The 20874-nt window shown below is 45.1% G+C and overlaps 1 protein-coding gene across 5 annotated transcripts in view; it reads right to left on the reverse strand.

Moving 5' to 3' along the window:
- Positions 1 to 20588, reverse strand: part of PUM3 (pumilio RNA binding family member 3) — a 65466-nt gene extending 44878 nt beyond the window's left edge. For 4 of the 5 annotated variants that reach the window (XR_003432663.1, XM_027105775.1, XM_027105774.1 and 1 more), the window contains exons 1-2: positions 20479 to 20588; positions 16310 to 16622 (exon numbers count right to left, since the gene is read on the reverse strand). Coding sequence is in view for 3 of the 5 variants with exons in the window: in XM_027105775.1 (XP_026961576.1) it covers positions 16310 to 16317 (8 nt within the window). In the remaining 2 variants the exon portion in view is untranslated. Of the gene's footprint in view, positions 1 to 10130; positions 10246 to 16309; positions 16623 to 20478 lie in introns of all 5 variants that reach the window. The other variant, XM_027105776.1, reaches the window with a different exon arrangement.
- Between the last annotated feature and the right edge of the window lie 286 nt (positions 20589 to 20874).

Genomic DNA, 20874 nt, shown 5'->3' on the forward strand with positions numbered 1-20874 from the left:
CATTCAGACTCTATCTCTCGCTCACATTGTTTTCTGCCGTTAGACCCAGTCTGCTATGATCCACCGCCTGCTGCCCAATTAGTCTTCCACTATCACAGCCATTTCATGTCATTTCCCTGCTCTAACACCTTCAAAAGCTTCCCACTGCTTATAGGAAGAATTTCAAACTCACTCTGGCATTCACGTCCATTCAAAACTTAGTCCTAACTTACCCACATCACAATACCACACTGAAGCCAACCTTACTCCCTCACTGTTCTTTTTCAGGAGCCAAACTTTAAAGCCATTCTCTATCAATATAAATCCTACCCATCCTTCAAATCCAGCCTAAATGACAATTCTTATCATTCCTCCTCCAGATGCCTTCTTTCTCAAATGATTCTCCTTATTCCTATGGCACATTTTGATGACCTTCTTATAACAACGCTTTGGACTTGAAATGTATTGCATACCTACATACTATCTGCTAGAGAGCTAATGGGTTTTAAAAATATATACAAAAAAAAATCAAAGTGTGGTGTGATAGAGACAGGCAAGCAGAAAATTAAAACATGGCATAGTTAAGCATTATAACTGAAGTATATAAAAAGTGTTCAGAGAGCCACAGAGCTGAAAGAGCCCAATTCCGCCTCATGAAGGAAAAGAGCAGAGATTTCCCAGACATAGAGGGACAGGTGACTGATCATGACTGATCCTGACTCCTCTCAGCAGGCTCAGCATTGCACTTTGAAAGTAATGACCATTCAATACCCAACTTCTAAATGCTGGCATTCCTCAAGTCTTCCCCTCTCTCTTCTCCCTAGGTGATCTTGTGCAATCCCATGGCTTTTTATGCTGGACTCCCAAATTATCTCTCCATTAGGAATATCTCCTTGGGCTCCAGGCTTCTGTATCTAACTGCCTACCTGAAACTTCATTTAGGTGTCTAACAAACACCTTACACTTAATAGAACCGAAATAAAATTCTTTAACTATATGACCACTGCAAACCACCCCCGAACAATAACATCCTCATCTAATTTTCCGCACCCTATTCTTCCCCATTTCAGCAGTGGCACAGCATCCACTCCACTGCTCAAGAAACCTAAGATTTACCTGTGAGAGTTTACTCTTCCTTGTCTGCTACATTCAATTTTTCAATAATTCTTCTCAAATCTTTAAAAACACCTCTAACCCTTCAACTTCAATCTCCAGTACCACCACCCTAATTCAAACCATCATCAATAATTCAACTATATAATCAATAATAATCCAAATTATTATCCATTTTCCAAAAAGAACCAGGGCCTACTGTGTTTCTCCCTTGCTTATAAGCCTTCACTGTGTACTAATAATGCGAATATTTTTCCATTGTAGAGAAAATCGAAACTCCCACCATGGCCTTCAAAGCCCCACAGAACCTCCTTTCACCCTACTGCTTTATCTTATATGGCTGAACTTCTAGCTCACGAACATCGGTCCCCCTTCCACCTCAGGGACTTAGCCCAAGTTACGGCCTCTGGGGAAAGTAGTTTTCCCTGGGCTTTCAGATTTCGGGGTTGCCTCTCGCCACGCTCTAGGTCTCGGCTTCAGGATCACGTCAGACTCCCCTATCTTGTATCTCGGCACCCAGGTCATTTCCTTCCCAGCGCTTACAACCTGCAACTGTACATTCAGGTTGCAAACTGGGCATCTAGCACTGACCGGGCGCAGAGCGGATGTCAAACATACGACAAAAAGGCTGAAAGCGTGATAGGGAGAGGAGTTGTAAACCGCCCTTGTCCCCAGGCTCCCGTCAACCCCCAAACTCCCAGAACAGAAAAGGGCACAGAAGGTCGCCCAGCGTGTGACATGTGTGAACACCTCTACCCGATAGACCCTCCGACTTCAGCGCCGAGCAAGCCGCAAATCTTTCTCGGGAGCGGCCTCCTCACTCACCGCACACGTGTAGCCCAGCTCCGCCGCCACGGCTTCCGCTTCCGCGCTTTGCCCCGCCCCCAGTCGCCTTTTCCTTTCTTCCTCGGCCGAGTTCGGTTAAGGGGTGGGGATTAGCCGGAAAAACGGAAATTCGGCATTTCTATTGGCCCACTTCTATTCTCCCTTCGTCCAGAAGCGCGAGGGCTGCGTCACAGGCGGGGTTTGGCCCTTGAAAGGATCCGTGGGCCAAGGACGTGATAGCGGCTCCTGAAAGTGACGTCATTAACCCTGTCGCTTGCCGGCCGGGGGAGCCGGCGGCGTCCCACGAGGGTTGACCAGTTGTGGAAGCGGAGGCTTCGTTGGCTCGGCTAATTTGTAGCTGGAACTGAGGCTAAACTAGTTAACGCTTTGAGAGTGCGTTCATTTGCATCCTCCCTGGCAGTCCAGCGGGAGACGTTAAAGGGAAATCTCGGGAGTCGGCTAGAATTGCGATCTCGGTTTTTTTCCGCTTCTTAGCTGTATGCCTTTGGGCAAATGACTGAATTTCTCTGAGCCTTGGTTATCTGATTAATAAAATAGAGATGGCTAAGTCACACAGGGAAAGCGCCTAGCACACTGAATGATCAGGACAAGCGCTCAATAAACGTTTGCCGTTTTAAACGTCTGCTTCCTCCAGACAGCAGTTACCCCACTTAACATTTCAGGAAATGAGACTAGGATGTCCCCATTTTACAGATGAAGAAACACCACAAACCTGGTCTGGTCAAACAACAGAATTTATTCTCTAACAGTTCTGGAGGTTGGAAGTCAGAAATCATGCTGGTAGCGAGGTTGTGCACTCCCCGAAGGATCTAGGGGGAGCATTCTTTAGCCCTTTCAGCTTCTGGTGGTTCCAGGCGTTACTTGGCTTGGGCTGCGTGACTTCAACCTCTGCCTCTGTCTTCAGACGGCTTTCTCTTCTATGTCTTCTCCTCTTGTACGTTTTATAAAGACTTGTCATTGGATTTAGGGCCCATCAGGGTAATCAAGGATGATCTCATTTGGAGGTCCTTACTTAATTACATCTGCAAAGATCCTTTTCCCGAATAAGGTCACTTTCATAGCTTCTGCAGGTTGGTACACTGACATATCTTTTGGAGGGCCACTCGGAAAGTTGAGGAATGGGACTTGATCTCAGGGGTGTCAAGCATCAGATTTTACTGTCTTCTAAATCACATTGCTTCCCGCCTCTTAAGGCACTGGCTTGAGACTGATGATTCACTAGACTAGGCTTCTTGAGGGCGGGGGCCATCATTACTTCCCAGACACCTATCCCACTCTTCAGCACACAGACCGTTGATAAGGACTTATTGTCTGCCTTAAGTATTATGTTTGGATAAGCTCATTTAAGTCTCATAAGAACAGTTAAGTACATCTTTCCTCCTCATGTTATGGACAAAGGGGAAACATTCAGTATTTCTGATCCAGTGAGTCTGACTCCAAACTCAATGTGACTGACTCTGGATGGCTTTCTCTAATTCATTAGTTCTCCAGTGAAAGCTCAAAAGGAGAGAATACAGAACAGGAATGGCAGGAGGTCCATCAACAGCACCTATTAGGCAAATAGTATGGTATGTGCTAGCTAATAATAAAATCTTAACATATACACCCTACCTGGAAGAGATACATTTGTCTTTTCAACACCACAGTCTGCAGCACCCCATATCCTCTAAGACACAACCATGTAGCTGTCTTAAACATATACATCAAACTCTAATATTCTTCCGCCTTCTCACCAGGGAGAAAAAGTTGTCACATACCTAAGTCCTAGATTATTATTTATGGTGTTATCAAATCTGTGCTGTCACAAAGTTGACAGGAAAGATTGACTTGAGTGTTTTATTTGTTTGGAGTGAGTTGGAAGTATCTTGCAGTTTCGCAGACCACCACCACCACCACCAAAATTTTCTATAATTTTACAGTTGACCAAGTTAAGCCCGTTAATTCTTCAAATATTTAATGACCTAAATGTTGAATGTTTTATGTATTCCTAGAAGCATACAATGCTCTTCCTAAATGATATGGCATGCAATTTAATCAGGACAACTAGACCTGTACACATGCAAGAGGTTTATAGCAACATAATTAAGAGCACTGGCATTGGAATCAAAAGAACCTGGCTTAAAATCCAAGGAATATATGACCTCTGCTGGGCTATGCTGAGGACAAGATAACTGATTTGTATGGGCCTCAGTTTCTGCATATGTAAAATGGGAATAACAGCACTTATCTTTTGGGGTTGCTGTGTGACTCAAAAGCTGATAAAGTTATCAGCTAATAGTAAATGTTTAGTGATTTGTAGCTTAGAGGGGGAGAGAGAGAGGGCGAGCACATGCCAAGGTGTATCCATTCGAAATTATTTTGGGTGCAAGTAATGGAAAGTTCAGCTAATAGTGGCTTAATCAATAATTTCTTCCCCCAACAAAAATTCTGAAGGCAATTGGTTGCTGTAGTTCAGTGGCTCAACAGTGTCATCACAGACCCAAGCTGATTTCATTTTTTCCTTTTTCGTTTGTACCTTTGGACCACCTTCACCCATTTCCCCTATGCTTGATCCCCACCCCCCGACAACCACCAATCTGTTCTCTGTTTTTATGAATTCGGGTTTTTTGAGATTCCACATATAAGTGAGATCACACAGTATTTGTTTTTCTGTATTGATTTATTTCACTATTGTCTTCTGACTGCAAGATGTACTTCTCAGTTTCCGGATTTATATCAGAGTTCAGGGCTAGGAGAATGGAGAAAAGATGAAATCCACTTTTTTTCCCCCCAGTAGGGCGCTACCCTTTTATCTCAGAGAGAAAAGACCTGGCAGGGTTCCCCTTCTATTTAAGCACCTAGAACTCAGTCACATGGCCACCCCAAGGACTGGAAGACCATCAGACATAATGTTAACCAGGCATTTGGAGTTCATTCTTTTTCCAGTGCTCTAGTAAAATTAAAGGTAACTTGGCAAATATGCTTTCATCCAACAGTAGAGATTTAATTTCTAATTTACACTGGTTTAAAACTTAAAATAACTGTAGTAAGCTTAAACTTAAAACAACTGTAGTATCCAAGGTAGTGGATCTGAATCTTGGCCACACATCACCTGTGGATTAAAAAACAGCAACAACAACCGCAGTAACTCTGATTTAATTAGTCTGAAGTGGGACCTGGGCACTGAGAATTTGGAAAGTTCCCCCAGAACATGCTAAGGTGCAGCTAAAATTAAGAGTTGTTTATTTAGGGAATGGAGTTCAAGTTGGTGATTTGATTTGATTTGACTTTCCAGTTAACTGAGGATTAAACCCTGTTTAATCCTTTTGCAGTCACTAGAATTACAGAATTAAATGTATAGTGCACTTGTTTTGGTAAGTAGAATGTCTTGGACATAACTGTATCTCTCTTGTTGCTTGAGGTCTCCTGCAGTGATTTAACATCATTAGATATTGAAAATGGTTTAAATTTGAACTATACACTTCCAAATGTATTCTGGAAAATATTCACTCTTTTTTTCAATTCATCATGATTCTGTACAATTTTTCTCTTTTTCACAAAAATAAAGTGTTAGGTGTCAGCTCCCACACATCTCCCCTCCCTCCAAATCCATTCTTTAGAGTTCTAACTAATAGATTTTTAACTAATTGGTATAGTTTCTCTGTTTCCCAAACGCATAAGCAGGGATAAAGGGCATGTTATTGATATAAAGCATAAGTGAGATTTTGGCAAAGATTGGGTTTTATTTTCAGGACCTATTAGAGTCATAAATCCATGGAAACGGAGCAGTTGCCAACACATTTTCATTTAGTAAAAAAGAACTGCTTCTGACTAGAGTGGATTATGTTTTTCAATACCATACATTTGCTAAAAAGTGCACAAATATAGTCTAAACATTAATTGTGCATTTAGAATGTTCTAGTTACTGTCTAGTAAACATAACATTGACCTTGTCCTAATTTTACTTTCTTTGGTGACACCCACAGGAGCCACAGAAAGAAAAATCAGACCATCAGAATGAAAGTGTATCTGACTATAGGTTAAAATACCACCTTTAATGAAAGATCGTGTCAAAGATTAGTTAATATCACTTAAAGCCCACGAGTTATCACTTATACATGGAGCATTAACAATGCACTATGGTAAAACAAAACTCCTCAAGCAAAACGCACCAGCCCCAGGTTTTAGCGAGGATGAGAACGATGAACATGGTTTTGGTCTAAGTTTTTGTTAAATTTTTGTTTTCGGGCTTTGTGAGAAGTATTTCCTTTGGAAACTAGTGACTGGTTTGGGTTTGTGATTTCCTTGATCTCTGAGCAATAAAGACTTGATAACCAAGCTTATTAATAAATTACTAATTTTCTAACTATTTCTGCCATTTTACTTTTAAAAACTATAGACAGGTTAAGTCAGGGCTTACAATGATGTCTAGCTCTAGGTACCTACCCAACTTTCCTCTTACTTTTAAGACGGAGAAAAGATTAGCCAATTAACCGAAGCCCATCATGTCAGTTTGAATTCTCCACGAAACAGACGCCAAGATAGAATTAGAAGGCCAAGACATTTACTGGGGGGAAAGCCTGTGAAAGACAAGGATAGAGGGGACAGGAGTAAGAGGGAAGCCTCAGACCATAATACTGATCTAATACTGATCTGACACCTGTGAAGGGAGGGACAAAGGGAGAAGGATGTGGTAAAAAAAAGATCTTTTAATTGAGGGTTCTGAGACTCTGGTAAGCATACCCTTGTAAGGCAAGGACTACTACAGAGGTCCACTTACAGATATACTGGGGGCTAAGGAGTACTGAGAGGCACCTAAGTGGATCACCTGGGCTCTACAGTGATCCCACACGTCCCCGCCTCCTCCTACTGACGAGAGTTCATCTCTCCTGCCAACATGGTGACTCCTCACGGTTGGTCCTGGACACAGTGAGTCCAAAATGTCCAGGTAGCATCCACAGTTCAGTGGAACTCCTGCTCTGTCCTCTGCCGAGAATATGGCCCCTCTGAGACAAAGACCTCGAACTCTGCAGAGCCCAGAGCTGTAAGAACAGGAAACACAGATGGCCCCAGGGGGCCACTTAGAATGATGGCAAGTGAGGCCATTCCTGCTTCTGCTCCTTAGGTCTCAGGCCTAGGTAGTCTTCTTATAGCACTATACAGAGATCTCTGATTTAGATTTATTCTGCATTCTGGAAGACAGCATCCCATTTTTGCAGATTCTGGACTCTAAGCTGGTGCTTCAACTGCACCTTTAAAAAGCCAACGCAAAGCTCTGTCAGGTCGGCTGCCTCTGGATGGTGCAGTATGCGATATGTCCTGTGGATCACATGACCTCCCTTGCTGTGAAGTGTGTTCCCTACGCGATGCCATGTTGTGTCGTTTTCCATGAGCATGGATCAGGCACTTCTTAGCTCCTGTAGAGCGGTGCTGGCTGAGGCTCTTGGGCAGGAAAGGCGAGTCCATACTTGGAATAGGGCTCTATCCCTATGAGGAGAAACAGCTGGCCGTTCCATAATAAAAGGAGCCCAGCGTCATCAACTTTCCAGCAGGTGGTCTGTTGGTCTCTGGGAAACAGGGCCGTATCAGGGGTTCAGCACTGGTTTCTGTTGCTGGCAGGTTCTACATTCAGAGGAATCACTAGAGACTGGCTTTGGTAAGTGGAAGTTCATGCTGTTGGGCCCATGTGTAGCCTCCGTCTCTGCCATCGTGGCCTCTCTGTTCATGTACCCATCAGGCCAGCTCTAGAGTGCCCAGGGCTGCAAGCTCACTGATGTCAACTGGCCAAGTCGTTTTGTCTTCTTGGTTGTTCAGTGTTTATTGCAGATGCCTTTTGATGGGTATTAACAATGTGAAAATTGTCACTTGCTGTGTCCACTCCCATCTGCCTTTACCCTGGACCTCACTGCTTCCCATTGTCCTTTTCTTTCCAGGTCCCTGACCAGCTGGTTGGGGCATTGGCCAATGATAGGAATTTCTACACGTTCTCACCTTGGGCCACTTCTCCTTCCACATCAATTGGATGACCAGGGGCACTGCCTGCCCATTAGGAAGATTCTCCCCCTCTGCTGTCTTTCAGCCTGAATGAGGTTGTAATGCTACTATTTAGTTTCAGTTTGCACCCCCGAGCCTAGCCAACTCACCTGTAAACTACGCTTGGGCTTTCTCCTCCTCCATCAGCTATTTGTAAGGCACCCTGCTCTGTGGCCATCAGGGAGAGACGAGGAAGGGGGGCTGGTGTCATCACGTGGGTGATATGGAGGTCTGGGTTTTCTGTTCGCGCAGCTGACTCATGCCCTCCGGTCTTACTTGGGTTCGATCCCTGATATACCATTTCCATGTTATAATGGATTGTTGCTGGGCCCTTTTCACTTTATGCATTGACAGGTGAGACAGAACCTACCTCCTAACTGGCAGCTGTGGGTGGAGGGTCATTGGTACACTATAATCAAGCACTCTGCCTCTATGAGGGCTCAGTAACATGCTAGGAGCTATTTCTTCAGATGCACGTAATTCTCCATTACAGATGGCAAGTCCTTTGCTGAAGAACCCCAAGGCCCTGTGTTATACGATCCTCCTACTTGGGTTTACCATGAACTCTGCGCTTGCATCTCTTCTCACTACTGACACTTCCCACACCACAGGGTCTGCCCATTGTTCTGCTCTAAGCGGAGAGGCTGCTTTCACTACAGCTTAGACCTGCTGTACAGCTCCTTCCTGACCCAGGCTCCACTCACAGGTGGCAGCCTTCCACACCCTCCAGCGCATGGACCAGAGCAAGATTCCCAGATGTGGACTATTTGGCCTCCAGAACCTGAAGAGGCCCCCCAGATACTGTACTTCCTTGTTTGTAATAGGGAATCCAAGAGGCAACAACGTTTCTTTACTTTGGAGGGATATCCTGACATGCCCCTGACCCTAAAAATGTGTACCTCCTTTAGCTTTTTAGGACTCCTGAAAACTTTACTGAAGTGGCCTGTCCCTGAAACTCTGTAGAGTTTATTTCCCACCTTCTTGAACACATGCTTCTTACCAAGGTCTCTAGCACGCTAGCCATGTCTTTATTTTACAAATGTAATGGATCAGTGTGATGTTCTGCGGGATGTCCAGATGGTCCAGATCTCTTTGGACTATATTAAGACAGAAGGTGGGCGAGCTAACATAGCCCTGGTGCAAAACTGTAAATGAATATTGTTGTTCATTCCAAGGAGTGTGAACTGTTTCTGATCCTATTTTCCATCTGTTTTTTCCATCCTATTTTACCATCTGCTGTGGTAACTCAGGCATTTCACCTCTGCTCTGTGATTTGAGTAAAAACATAGTGTTTGCCCCATTCCTCCAGGGTCCTCGCTGGAGTGTTAAATCCCATGTCCCAAGAAAGTGACCCCAAGTCAGAGTTTTCCCGCTTGTTCACTTTTACCTTCCAGCCCCTTGGTCAAGCATCCGCCTAACCCAGTCCCTGGGTAGTCTTCTCCCCTGACAGTTACATGCTGGCCAGCTTGTGCTGGTCCCATGGGAGGGGGGTAGTTTCTCTTCTCCTTCATCAGGCCCAGCATGTCCTCTGCTGGGCTATGCTGGACTTAACCCTAGTTACTGGCCTGGCAGCCAGGAGAGGCAGTGGGGGCAGCTCCTGAGAGCAGGGCGTCGGGGAGCAGGTGTTGTCTTGCAGGGAGAGGGCTCTGCAGTGTCTTCCTGCTCAAGCAGAGTGTGGATTTTTACGAGGCAGTGTGGCCACCTCTGCAAGCTCTGCGTGTTCCGGGCAGTCAGCAGAGCAAAACTGGGGGCACCCACTCATGTCCCCATCCCGTATCTCAGGGTCTCAAGTTCTCCCAAGCGGGCCACTGGCCTCAGTGTAACAGGCTGCCTGGGCTAAGCGTTTTAAAGATTCTGGAGATCCACGACTCTCTTGGGCTTGCTCTTCACGTTGTCCTCTTCCGCAAGGGACAGGAGCCTCTTTGTAAGTGACCAGAGATGCCTCTGCTTCCTCCGCTCGCCTTTAACTATCTGTTTCCGGGCCCCACTGTCACTCTGCAGGGAGTCCTCCAACTCCACTCCCCTTAGATACACGGAAGCCCCCCATAACATTCAAATGCCTGAACCACCGCCCTGGCAAGGGCATTCCTCTCCACCAGGGGACCCCCTGCTCATCAGTGGTGATTGTTTTTAGTAGTTGAACAACCATCTGTGCCAATGACTAGCTGTGCCCCACTTACCACTTGGATTGGGACCCTCCTCACCAGCCTGTGGTGAGTGACCCCGTCTCCAACCCCATCTTCTTGCCAGCTTTCTGGAACCGCTCCTGGTACCAGTGGTGCTATTTCAAGTTTTCTGGGAAGCAAAAGCAGAGTTAGCAACATAAGATTTATGCAGGGAATAGCCTGTAAAGATAAAGGGAAGAGGAAGTGGGGTAAGAGGAAGGGCCTCGGACTGCAATGTGGGAAGGAAAGATTGTACAGGAAGAGCCCCAGGGAACAGCTCTGAGAATGCTTTGGCCAGGCTGGTGTGGAGACTCAAAGCAAAAACGGGCCGTTAGAAGAGTCCTGAGTTGGGCAGGGATGGCCTGGCCCTTGCATCGCAGCCACGTTCTGTTGTTGGCTTGGAGCAGCCCCGGAAGCCCCTGACCTTGGCTTGGACACTGTGGTGGATGCCGAAGGTCTGAGAGCTGGAGGCTTTCAGCTAACCCCACCGCTCACCTCCTGCAGCAAGTTCTCTCCTGAAGGAAGACCTGAGTGGTGCACACTCTGCCTGTCACTGTCATATGACTGGTTTAGTGTCAAGACCAGGACAAAACCCAGAACCATCACCAGGGTTTTAGAAGCCTAACCTTATGTCTTTTCTATATTTAGGGGGACAAGATAAATTTCTACCATATACTCTTTAATGTATTATCTAGTATTTAGCAACTCAAAGCAATAGGTCTTCCAAGAAAAATCTCAAAAAAATAGCTCCTGGGACAATAAATTATATAAACTATTGAATCAAAACATGACTTCGCATTGAAAGTAGAAGTTAGGTTTTTGGGGAGCACACAATCCAGTGTTTGTCTTAATACACTTTATTGCTGAGGTTTAGTATGTGCAAGGCAGGGTGCTCTTGGTGTCTGTCCACAAGACAGGGACGTGAAAATAACGATCTGGAATTTTTAATCTGGTGGCTGAGTATTTCACATATATTAACGCCTGAATTTTTACAACATCATATCATTTCACAAGGATTAGCTGTGCGAAAGCAGGGAAATTGTTCCTCTGTTTGCTGTAATATCTCTAGGGCCTTGCAGATCGCTTGGCACGTATTCAGCTGTCGATAATATTTGAGAAATGGGTGTAATTGTTAAACTATAATTGCACAAGTATAAGGATCAGAGCTATTTTATTTGTGGGCACATAGTAAGAACTTGAGTCAACAAATTCAGCAACTATATTTATTCAGTGGCTACTCTGTCCCAGGCACTGTTCTAGGCACTTGGGATATATATTAGTCAACAAAACTAAGACTTGCTGATAATACACACCAAACAATAACAAACACTATATAAAGGCATTGTAGGATACATGAGAAGTACTATAGTAAAAAGAATAGGGCTGGGTAAAGAGAGAACCAGAGTGGGGGAACCGGTTATAACATCAAATAGGGTGGTCAGAGTAGGTGTCACTAAGGAGAGGTTTGAGGAGAAATCTGGGGAGGTTGGGAGTTCGCCAAACATGCATCTGGGAAAGGAGCCTTCCAGGCAGAGGAAAGAGCTGGAGCAAAGGACCCAAGGCAGGAGTCAGGACCCCACGTGACTATGTCTTTGAGGAAAGGAGGCAGGCCGAGGAGGCTGGAATCAGCCAGGGAGAGGAGTAATGGGAAACAAGTTCAGGAGGAGGGCGGGGCCGGTTGGCAGATGGTGAAAGGGTTTTTAGGCCATTTTAAGGACTCTGGGTTTTATTCTGAGTGAAAAAGAAGAGCCGTCTCAGGGTTCTGAGCAGGGGAGAAAAATGATCTGACATTGAAACAATAAACTTCCGTAGGATGAATGAATATGTGAGGTAGATAGAATCATGCTACTCGATTGCCCATGAACCGGTTCAATAAAACTCAATGTAATGCTACATACTTTTTTTTGCTGATTTTTCCTGATACTCATTCTTTATCTCTAGGGAGCTGCTTGTCTTACGTACCTTTATCATTCCCACTTGCAGCAGCAGCAGAAGGAATTATTTGCCAACCACTTAATCACGACTAACTAGATACCGCTGGATAGTTTCGAGAGCACTTTTCATATGTATTATGTCACTCAAATCATCACAACTATATCTAGTGTTACATGACTGATCTATCACTAATACAGAAACAAATTCAAAGAGACAATATATATATTGCCCAGTCACACATTTAATAAATGGCAGAGTATGAATTTTGTGTCCTCTCCTAGTCTTCGTAAACCTACATTCTAGGTCCTAAAGACAGAAAGTGGTTTAACTACCCTAGGAGGGGTTCACAGTTAGGTGGGAGGCCAGGAGAGGAATAAAGAAAAAGATGGTACATATCACAATAAAGAAATAAAGGCGAAGTGCCAAAGTTATGGTGTGTTCAGCAAAAAGATCCACAGAGAGGACAAGGGTCCTGATGGTGGGTGGCCTCAGGTACACTGAAGCAGCGGGGCGTGCGGCTCAGGTGGTGGGAATAGTGCCGGCAGATGCTTGGGGGTCAAGATGAGCATTGTGTCCTTTGGGAATGGTTGGAACCTCCATTGTGAGTGGAAGGAAGTTGTAGGAGACAGGATTACAGAAGGTCGAAAAAAGCCACATGATATAGAATCTTAAGCCATAGGCTAAAACCATCTTTACTTTACCCACTGCAAGTTGCCAATGATTTCTGAGTGGAGATGGTGATGTTGACAAAAGTTTTGGGGTTTTAACCTCCTTGAACTTATAAAGAAAGTTCAATATAACATGACTGTTTAGTGGGGGTTGACACGAGAGGCAATGTCTTAGAATGAGTTCCTCCACAAGTCAACCTTAAAACCAAGATTCAAGCGAAAATAACTGATTTTGGGGGTGGTGCCAGGACATAACCAACATGGGACTGGGGGAGAGAGATAGGGAACAGAAGGCAGACAGTAAAGTATTCATTGTCAAGTAATTTATCATCGTGGATAACTGGACATTAGTCTTGTTGGGGGACTCTGGGAGCCAGTGTAGAACATACAGCTCAGAGGCATCCCACCCAAGGGATGTAGGAGCTGAGATGTTTATACATGAGCTCCCAGCAGTCATTGGCTGAGGGCTTGCTCCTGGGGGCAGGGATTCGAGGTTCCCCAGAACTGCCAGCCTGCCACATGAGCATCAAAATGGCATCTGGTAGCATCGGAGAAACAGACATAAATGCACCTGCTGGCAATGGGGTGGGGGGCAGTGTGCAGAATAGAAAGGGGTGGGTGATACGGACAGGCTATTGGCAGGATCTGCTACAGGCGGGAGCAGCAGTAGATTAAGACCCCTAAGCAGAGAGTCACATGGGTCCAGACCAATGTGCTGACAGCAGGAAATGAAAAGAAGGAACAGATTTCAAGAGCTTTTATAAAGGAAGAGTTGCAAGGCTTGGTTTTATAGATCCTTGCCTTATAAGGCAACAAGGGACTCTGTCCACTTAATGACTGTGGAGTTAACCTCTGAAAAAAGTTCACCTGCCCCACATGTATTCTTTTTAATACATTAGGGAAAATAAACACTCATAAGACTAATCATTTAGAACACCTATGAAATACACATATTAGGGAAAGATCTGGGGAAAGGTATGGTAAAGCTTATAAACATACTCATGGGAGAGTAACACACATCCAAATTCCAGACTTTCTCATTTCAGCCAATCTGTCTTTTGCATGGGAACAAAAGAAAAAATAATGAAGAAATAAATGTAAACCAAGAAACATTACCTATGGATAACGGAGATAAAAAATAAGGTAAGTATAAGCTAGCAGTTTGTTCAAATATTTCAAGCAGGAGCTTTTGAGAAAACTCACCAAAGACTGAAGACAGAAAATGGAAGAAGCATGGGAGAGTAATTTACGGAGGCGTTCATTCAACCTCACTCTCAAAGCTGTCACTAAAAAATAAGAGGTCTTTCCCCCTTTTCTCACCCCTATGCTCCTTGGCAAGATAGTCAGACTTATTAAAAAAAAAAAAAAAAAAAGGGAAAAAGAAGAAAAAGGCTGTGTTCCTGGAAGAATGGAGCTGAAATGTCCAAGAGGGAAAACACTGCGGGGATTGGAAGGGCAAAATCGAGGAGGTGATGGGCAGTGGAGTGGAGGCGGGGTCAGGGACTCCTGGAATGTAGGGGATACAAGGTGGAGCAGGGCCACCTGCCTCAGAAGGTCACAGGACCTGGGAAAGGGGCATTTCCTCGGCCGCCATCACAAACTAAAGATTAAAGCCTCACTCCTCAGTTTTGTGGGCAGCTGACATCCGGTAGGATTCTTTAAGATCCACGAGCGAGGGAGCGGTTTCCACAAGCCCAGCTGAAAATATTCACTACCTCTGGCGGTTGGGAGTACAGTCAAGTCAATCTGATTTCAAAAGAAAAAATGCTGATTCCTGCAGCAAGTTCATCCCTGCAGTAGAGGAAATATATAACCTTTACTTTTTTTGTTTGCTTTGTTGGAACTATGCGCGCCGTTCTGAGGTTCAGATGGGAGGGCAGCGAGTGATATTTTGCCAAGTGTATGGATGGAACCATCCTCCGCGTGACTTTTCCCAGACCTTGCTCGTCTGTGGAGGCTCCTCCACACTGACATTCTCAGTGACGCAACGAGAATTGATTTTTTTCCCCTTTCTTCTCCTAAATTCTTCTCATCTTTCCATCACATTTGACAGGAGAACAAGAATGGGCACATATGCCCAAGGGGATGGAGATCTTTGAAAGGTACATATTTGAAAGGAAAAAGGAAAAAGCAAGGAGAGTAAGCAAAGCAAGGAGAACAGGAAGGCGAAATGGGAGAGTGAAGCAGAAGAGGAGGCTGGGGTGTAGGGGGGAGGCAGTGGAGAAAAAGCAGAGTAGAAAGGCTGAGAGAGGAGAGGGAGGGAGGGGACAGGCTTGGTCACCCTCGATCCTTTTGCTTAAAGAATACCACGGATGCTGACCATTCAGGTCTCCTTCCTGTCAGTGAGACAATCTGCAAAAGTACATTTGGGCCAACTTTTATAGACATAGGGGAACTGGCCAAATGTCTCCTTGTAATATTTAATTTATTTAGTGACATGAACATACTCAAAGCCACATTTAAAATAAGATACAAATTTGGAAATATTATTTGCTTTTATGTTTCATTTAATAAAGCCTTCATATTCATTGTTTGTTTTTTTTGTCTAGGATGTCTTTTTTTTTTTTAGCTTGCCTTATTCATATTCTTTTTTTTTTTTTTCTTGCGATATGCGGGCCTCTCACTGTTGTGGCCTCTCCCGTTGCAGAGCACAGGCTCCGGACGCGCAGGCTCAGCGGCCATGGCTCACGGGCCCAGCCGCTCCGCGGCACGTGGGATCTTCCCAGACCGGGGCACGAACCCATGTCCCCTGCGTCGGCAGGCGGACTCTCAACCACTGCGCCACCAGGGAAGCCCTATTCATATTCATTTTTGATGGAAGTATCCTTGTCATCAATAGAGGCACTTTTGGAGTTACCCAATACTGTTTTCAGAAAGGACTTTCAACATTCAAGTTTACCACCCAGGAATAACGACTGTATAATATTTCTTTGCCCCTTAAAAAAAAAACCAAAAAATAAAAAAAACCTGATTCTCTCAGGAGCCTTCTACTCACATCCAAAATCTGCATCGATCTGAACTAGTTTATGGCTCATCTTTTCTAAGCAATATTCTATTTTTCAACATAAGGTAATTGAGAGAAAATCTTATAAATGAGAAAGTCTGTAAGGACTGGATTCAAGGGTGATTTGCTTTCATTTTTCTTTGAAGTAAAATTCAGGCAAGTATGACACAGTTTCTCTAGAAGAAAGAATCTGACGCTCAAGGCAAAGCTCCTTAGTGTTAGCTTAAAATACTCCAGAGACTCCTTGAGACCTCTGCTGTCAGACCAGACCTGGAACCAACTCCAACTGAATTACACACAGAGAACACCTTCTAGGAGGTATTTTAGCTTCCATTAGGTTCTGGACTACTCTAGCCAGGTCAGCCTCTCCAGAAACTATGCCGTGAGGGAGCCTCACCCGTCACCAGCGGTGGTTCTCAACTGAGACTATTCTGCCCCCCAGTGGTCACCTGGCAATGCCTGGAGATACTCTGGGTTGTTACTACTGGGATGTATTCGTCAGAGTTCTCCAGAGAAAAGAATCCACAGGATCTGTGTATATGTACATAGAGAGAGAGAGAGACGCTGATTTTAAACAATTGACTCACGTGATCATGGAGGCTGGCAAGTCCGAAATCTGTAGTTCAAGTCGAAAGGCAATCAAGATGAAGACCCAGGGAAGAGCTGACACTGCAGTTCAAGTCCAAAGGCCGTCTGCTGGCAGAACTCCCTCTTGCTTCCAGGAGGTCAGTCTTTTGTTCTATTCAGGATTTCAACTGATTGGATAAGGCCCACCCACCTGACAGAGGCAATCTGCTTTCCTCAAAGTCAACCAATTTAATGCTATCTCATCCAAAAGCACCCTCACGGAAACAGGAGGTGATGGGACTTTTCCACTTTGTAGGGAGCCATTAGGTTCATCTGGAAAGAAATTGATGGGTGAACACATCTTAATGAAGATCACTCTTCCCTTCTCTTTCCACTCTGACTTGCTGAGAAAGAGAACTATTCCACTGAGGCCTACCTATAACGAGCCCACTGGTGTGGGACTTCTGAGCAGACAGAATGTAATTTCTTCATGCCGATGCCTCAGTCAATCTTTCAGCTGCAGAAATGTGCTGAGGAAAAGGGAAGAAAAGAGGGTTCATGGCAGCTCCCCTGACCTGGATAAAATGTGAGCTCAGATGTCCCTGGAGTAAAACCAGCATCTGAGTGGAACTGTCACTGGACAGTGTAGCCAACCGAAGCAGCGCAAAGGCACCCAAACTGACGATGAACTTGCGGAGAACAGCAGAGCAAATGCGCCAATGGTGCAAAGGTTGCATTCACTCATTCCTCATTCATTCACTCAGCAAATAACTTGCGCTAGGCTCTGAGCGAATAAGGCAGCCTGGTCTCTGTTCTCATGCAGCCTCACGGAGAAAGAAGTGCAGTTAGAAACACGCCATCGAGGAGAACGTTGCTCTGGATGGATTTACAACCTTATTTAGAGGTGACTTTTGCTCTACGCTGGTGGGAAACAGTCCCGGATTTGGGGCCAAAGGTGGATTCAAATCCTAACCCTTAGACTTCCTGGCTGCCAAGTCAGCGATCTTCTTGGATCTCCTGTAAAATGGGGCAAAAAACATCTGCCACCCCACCTGTCACGTGGACGTAATGTGAGAAGCAAAGACAGTAACGCATGAAAATGCTTTGCCAGTTCTAAAGTCCTGAATCAGGGTTTCTCCTCCCTGGCTGCACACCTGGTAGCTTATTTAAACTACCAATGCCTGACACCCCACAACGCCCCGCCCCTCACCACTAGCTCAGACTAATGGGGTCAGGCTCCCTTAGCGGAAGGATCTAAACAATGGTATTTTTTAAAAGCTCTCAGGAGAAACTACAGCAAAGCCACCCTATACAAGCACTGCCAATTTGCATACTGTTACTTCCCCAAAGTAATCATATTGAAAACCTGCCACTTAGTGATCCCTGCATCCCAAGGTTGGTTCAAATTTGACAGAAAAAGTAGATTTGGGCCACTCTGCTTTGGGGGGGTCCTGCTTTAATGCTACAAGCAACAGAGAAGCCTGCTATATAGCTCGGAACAGGAAAGTCATCCAGTGACCTCACAGGCCAGGAGAGTCTTGAGTGGCGGCTGGGGGACAGATCTCACTGCAGGCGTGAAAGACGGTCCATCCATCAGGTAGAGTGTGACCTCCTAATGGCAGGAAATAGGACTCATACAACAGACACTGGATTTTCTGCTGTGACTGGTACTTTTTTAGATGTTAGGGATACTATCATAACCTGAAGAGACAACAATCGCTACTCTCACAGAGATCATGTTTTAGCAGGTGGAGGAAGACAATAAAAATTAATAAGTAAAATACATAAGATGTGAGATGGTGATAAGTACTACAGAGAAAAGTAAAATAAGGGGTATGGGTCTCTGGTCCCATGAAAGAAGTGAGAGAGTGAGCCATGTTGGTCCCTGGAGGAACAGCGTTTTAGGCAGAGGGAACAGCAAGTAAAAATGTCCTGAGGCAGAAACATGCCTGGTTTGGTTGAGGAACAGCAAGGAGGCCAGTATTGTTGCTGACGGTGAGGGTAGTAGGAGGTGAGATCAGAGAGTTATCCACAGGCCTGATTACAGAGGCTTGTAGGATATCGTGAAGACTTATTGTGACTCTGAGTGAGATGGATTTTGAGCAGAGGAGTGGTACGATTTGACTTGTGTCTCTATAGGCTCACTGTCTGCCACATGCAGAATGAACTCAAGGGGACAAAGGAAGAAGGCAGCCCAGTTAGGAGGCTGTTATGACAACCTGAGAGGAAAGGCTGGTGGCTTAGACCAGTGAGGGGGCAGTGGAGGGCGTGGGAAGTGGCTGGGGAAGGGAGGAGAAGTAGCAGAGACCGTGTCAGGAGCTGGCGCCGCAACGGATGATTCAAGGACATATTGACCAAAGCGAGGAAGCAAACCCAGGGTCAATGTGTCAGAAACCCAGAATCCACTAAGATCAATGCCGCCTGAAGCCTCCAGACAGACAGAAAAGGAGTCCCCCACAGCCTTCCTATCTCTCTGTGCACCTTGCATTTGAAACGCTCCAAGCACTAAGACAAATAAAAATGCTTTTTTGAGGGGAAAGAGACTGTCACCATTATAGAAGCCCTGTGAGCATGGGAATTTAAACACTGCCAATCACTGCCCACTGATGAACATTTCTAAAAGGGGACATAAAGTGTGATTCTGCAAAACCTGGCTTGAATATTATCATGGATCAAATCTGTGATATTGGGAATTGGCAAGCCTGGACACAGGTAGTGGAAAGAAAGTACATGGGGTAGGGGTAGAGCTATGCACAGACCATTCTAAGTGCCAATGTGTTCTGCCCTGAATGTTCCTACCTGCAAGACAGACAGAAGTGTGTGGCTGAGGAAGAACATCTGCCACCAGGCGGCACTATTTCCCCTGAAATGTCTGACAGTATCCAAACCCACAGGATGGATGGGTGACTCCTTAGCAAGCTAGAAAGGAGAGTCCTGATTACTATTAGTCTCTCCTAAAGTCGAGTGCCTGGAGCCCCAGAGGCAAGGGGTGAATGCGGTCCTACCTGTTCTTTGGCAATCCTGCCGGCTCCCTTGGCACAGAATGACTTGAAGGATTTTGTTCTTCCCAGTCAAGCTCTTGACAGAGTGTAATACAAGAGTTCTTAGCCCTCTGGCATTCGGCTGGGGCTTCTGAACTCCTTCTCAGCATTATGTTTTTAAATGCATAATATTTAGAATGCAAAGGATTACAAAGTAAGCCAATTATATTGAAATGCAATCAACAGAATACTGAAGAAAATGTGAGATACAGTGATACATGTGCTTCTTTATTAATGCAGTAAATGAGATCCAGGGGTGGACCTCCTGCCCATGGTGGTTTTGAAATACTAATGAGCAAAAATGATATTTCAAGGTATCTGCAACAACTGTAATGTGATGTTTGTGGTGGTTATATTTGACGGAATAGATTAATTTTAGTGAGAGGTTGATGAAAATAAAGATGTATTTGATTTTTCTCTCTGTCGTACCATTTTAGTTCATGGGCCGCTTGAATTCTGTCCAGAGACCTCTTGAAGACTGGAAGACCCCGGTTGATAATCCTTGTTCAGTGCCTCTTTAATGAGCCAATCACGCATATTGCCATTTGAAGAAAGCAAAACATCCCTCAAGCTAGCCAGGCTCCAGTCGAAGAAGGAATGAGTGCATTACAATCCTTCCCCTGTCTAGTCCCCCTTTCTGGTCACGCCTCTGAAGCACTGCGATTTCTTTAACACCTTCTCTTCCTGGAGTCTCTCCTCTCCTATTTGGCAGCTAAAGCCAAAACCGCTTCCTGGCCCCTCTTTGCTCCTCTCTTTCTTTCTTTATCCAAAAATCAAGATGAAGGACTACTTCCCTGGTGGTGCAGTGGTTAAGAGTCCGCCTGCCAATGCAGGGAACACGGGTTCGAGCCCTGGTCCGGGAAGATTCCACATGCCGCAGAGCAACTAAGCCTGTGCGCCACAGCTACTGAGCCTGTGCTCTAGAGCCTGCAAGCCACAACTACTGAAGCCCGCGCACCTACAGCCTGTGCTCTGCAACAAGAGAAACCACCGCAATGAGAAGCCTGCGCACCGCAACAAAGAGTAGCCCCTGCTCGCCGCAACTAGAGAAAAGCCCATGCACAGCAACGAAGACCCAACCCAGCCAAAAATAAATAAATAAATTTATTTTTAAAAAATCCAAAACACAAAATCAAGATGAGTCTCACTCAGTCCCAGAAATAACGCTGAGTCGTTTGTCCTTTGGTTTTCCTTGCCTTTCTTCTCCCTCCAGAGGTGAGAATGAAGAGGGAGGGTGTAGTAATTGATGAAAGCCAGCAAAGTCCAACTGTTAGAGTAACAGAAAATATGGCAACTTTTGAGTCTCTAAGTCGTTCTACCTAAAAACCTCCTTCCCTCACTCCATTAATCTCTAGCCCCCATCCTGCTTTACTTTCTTCACCACTTTTAACCTTATCTAAATTATCTATATATTTACCTTATTGCTGTCTGTTTCCCACACTAAAACTGACCTACAAAAGGGCAGGGATTTGTCTGTTTCATGTCAGTCTCCCTAGTGCCTAGAACAACAGGACTGTGTGTGTGGTAGATGCTCAAGTAATACT

The sequence above is a fragment of the Aethalodelphis obliquidens genome, unplaced genomic scaffold (assembly GCF_003676395.1).
Source record: "Aethalodelphis obliquidens isolate GAN/ISIS:26980383/991018 unplaced genomic scaffold, ASM367639v1 scaffold7, whole genome shotgun sequence".
Lineage (NCBI taxonomy): Eukaryota > Metazoa > Chordata > Mammalia > Artiodactyla > Delphinidae > Aethalodelphis > Aethalodelphis obliquidens.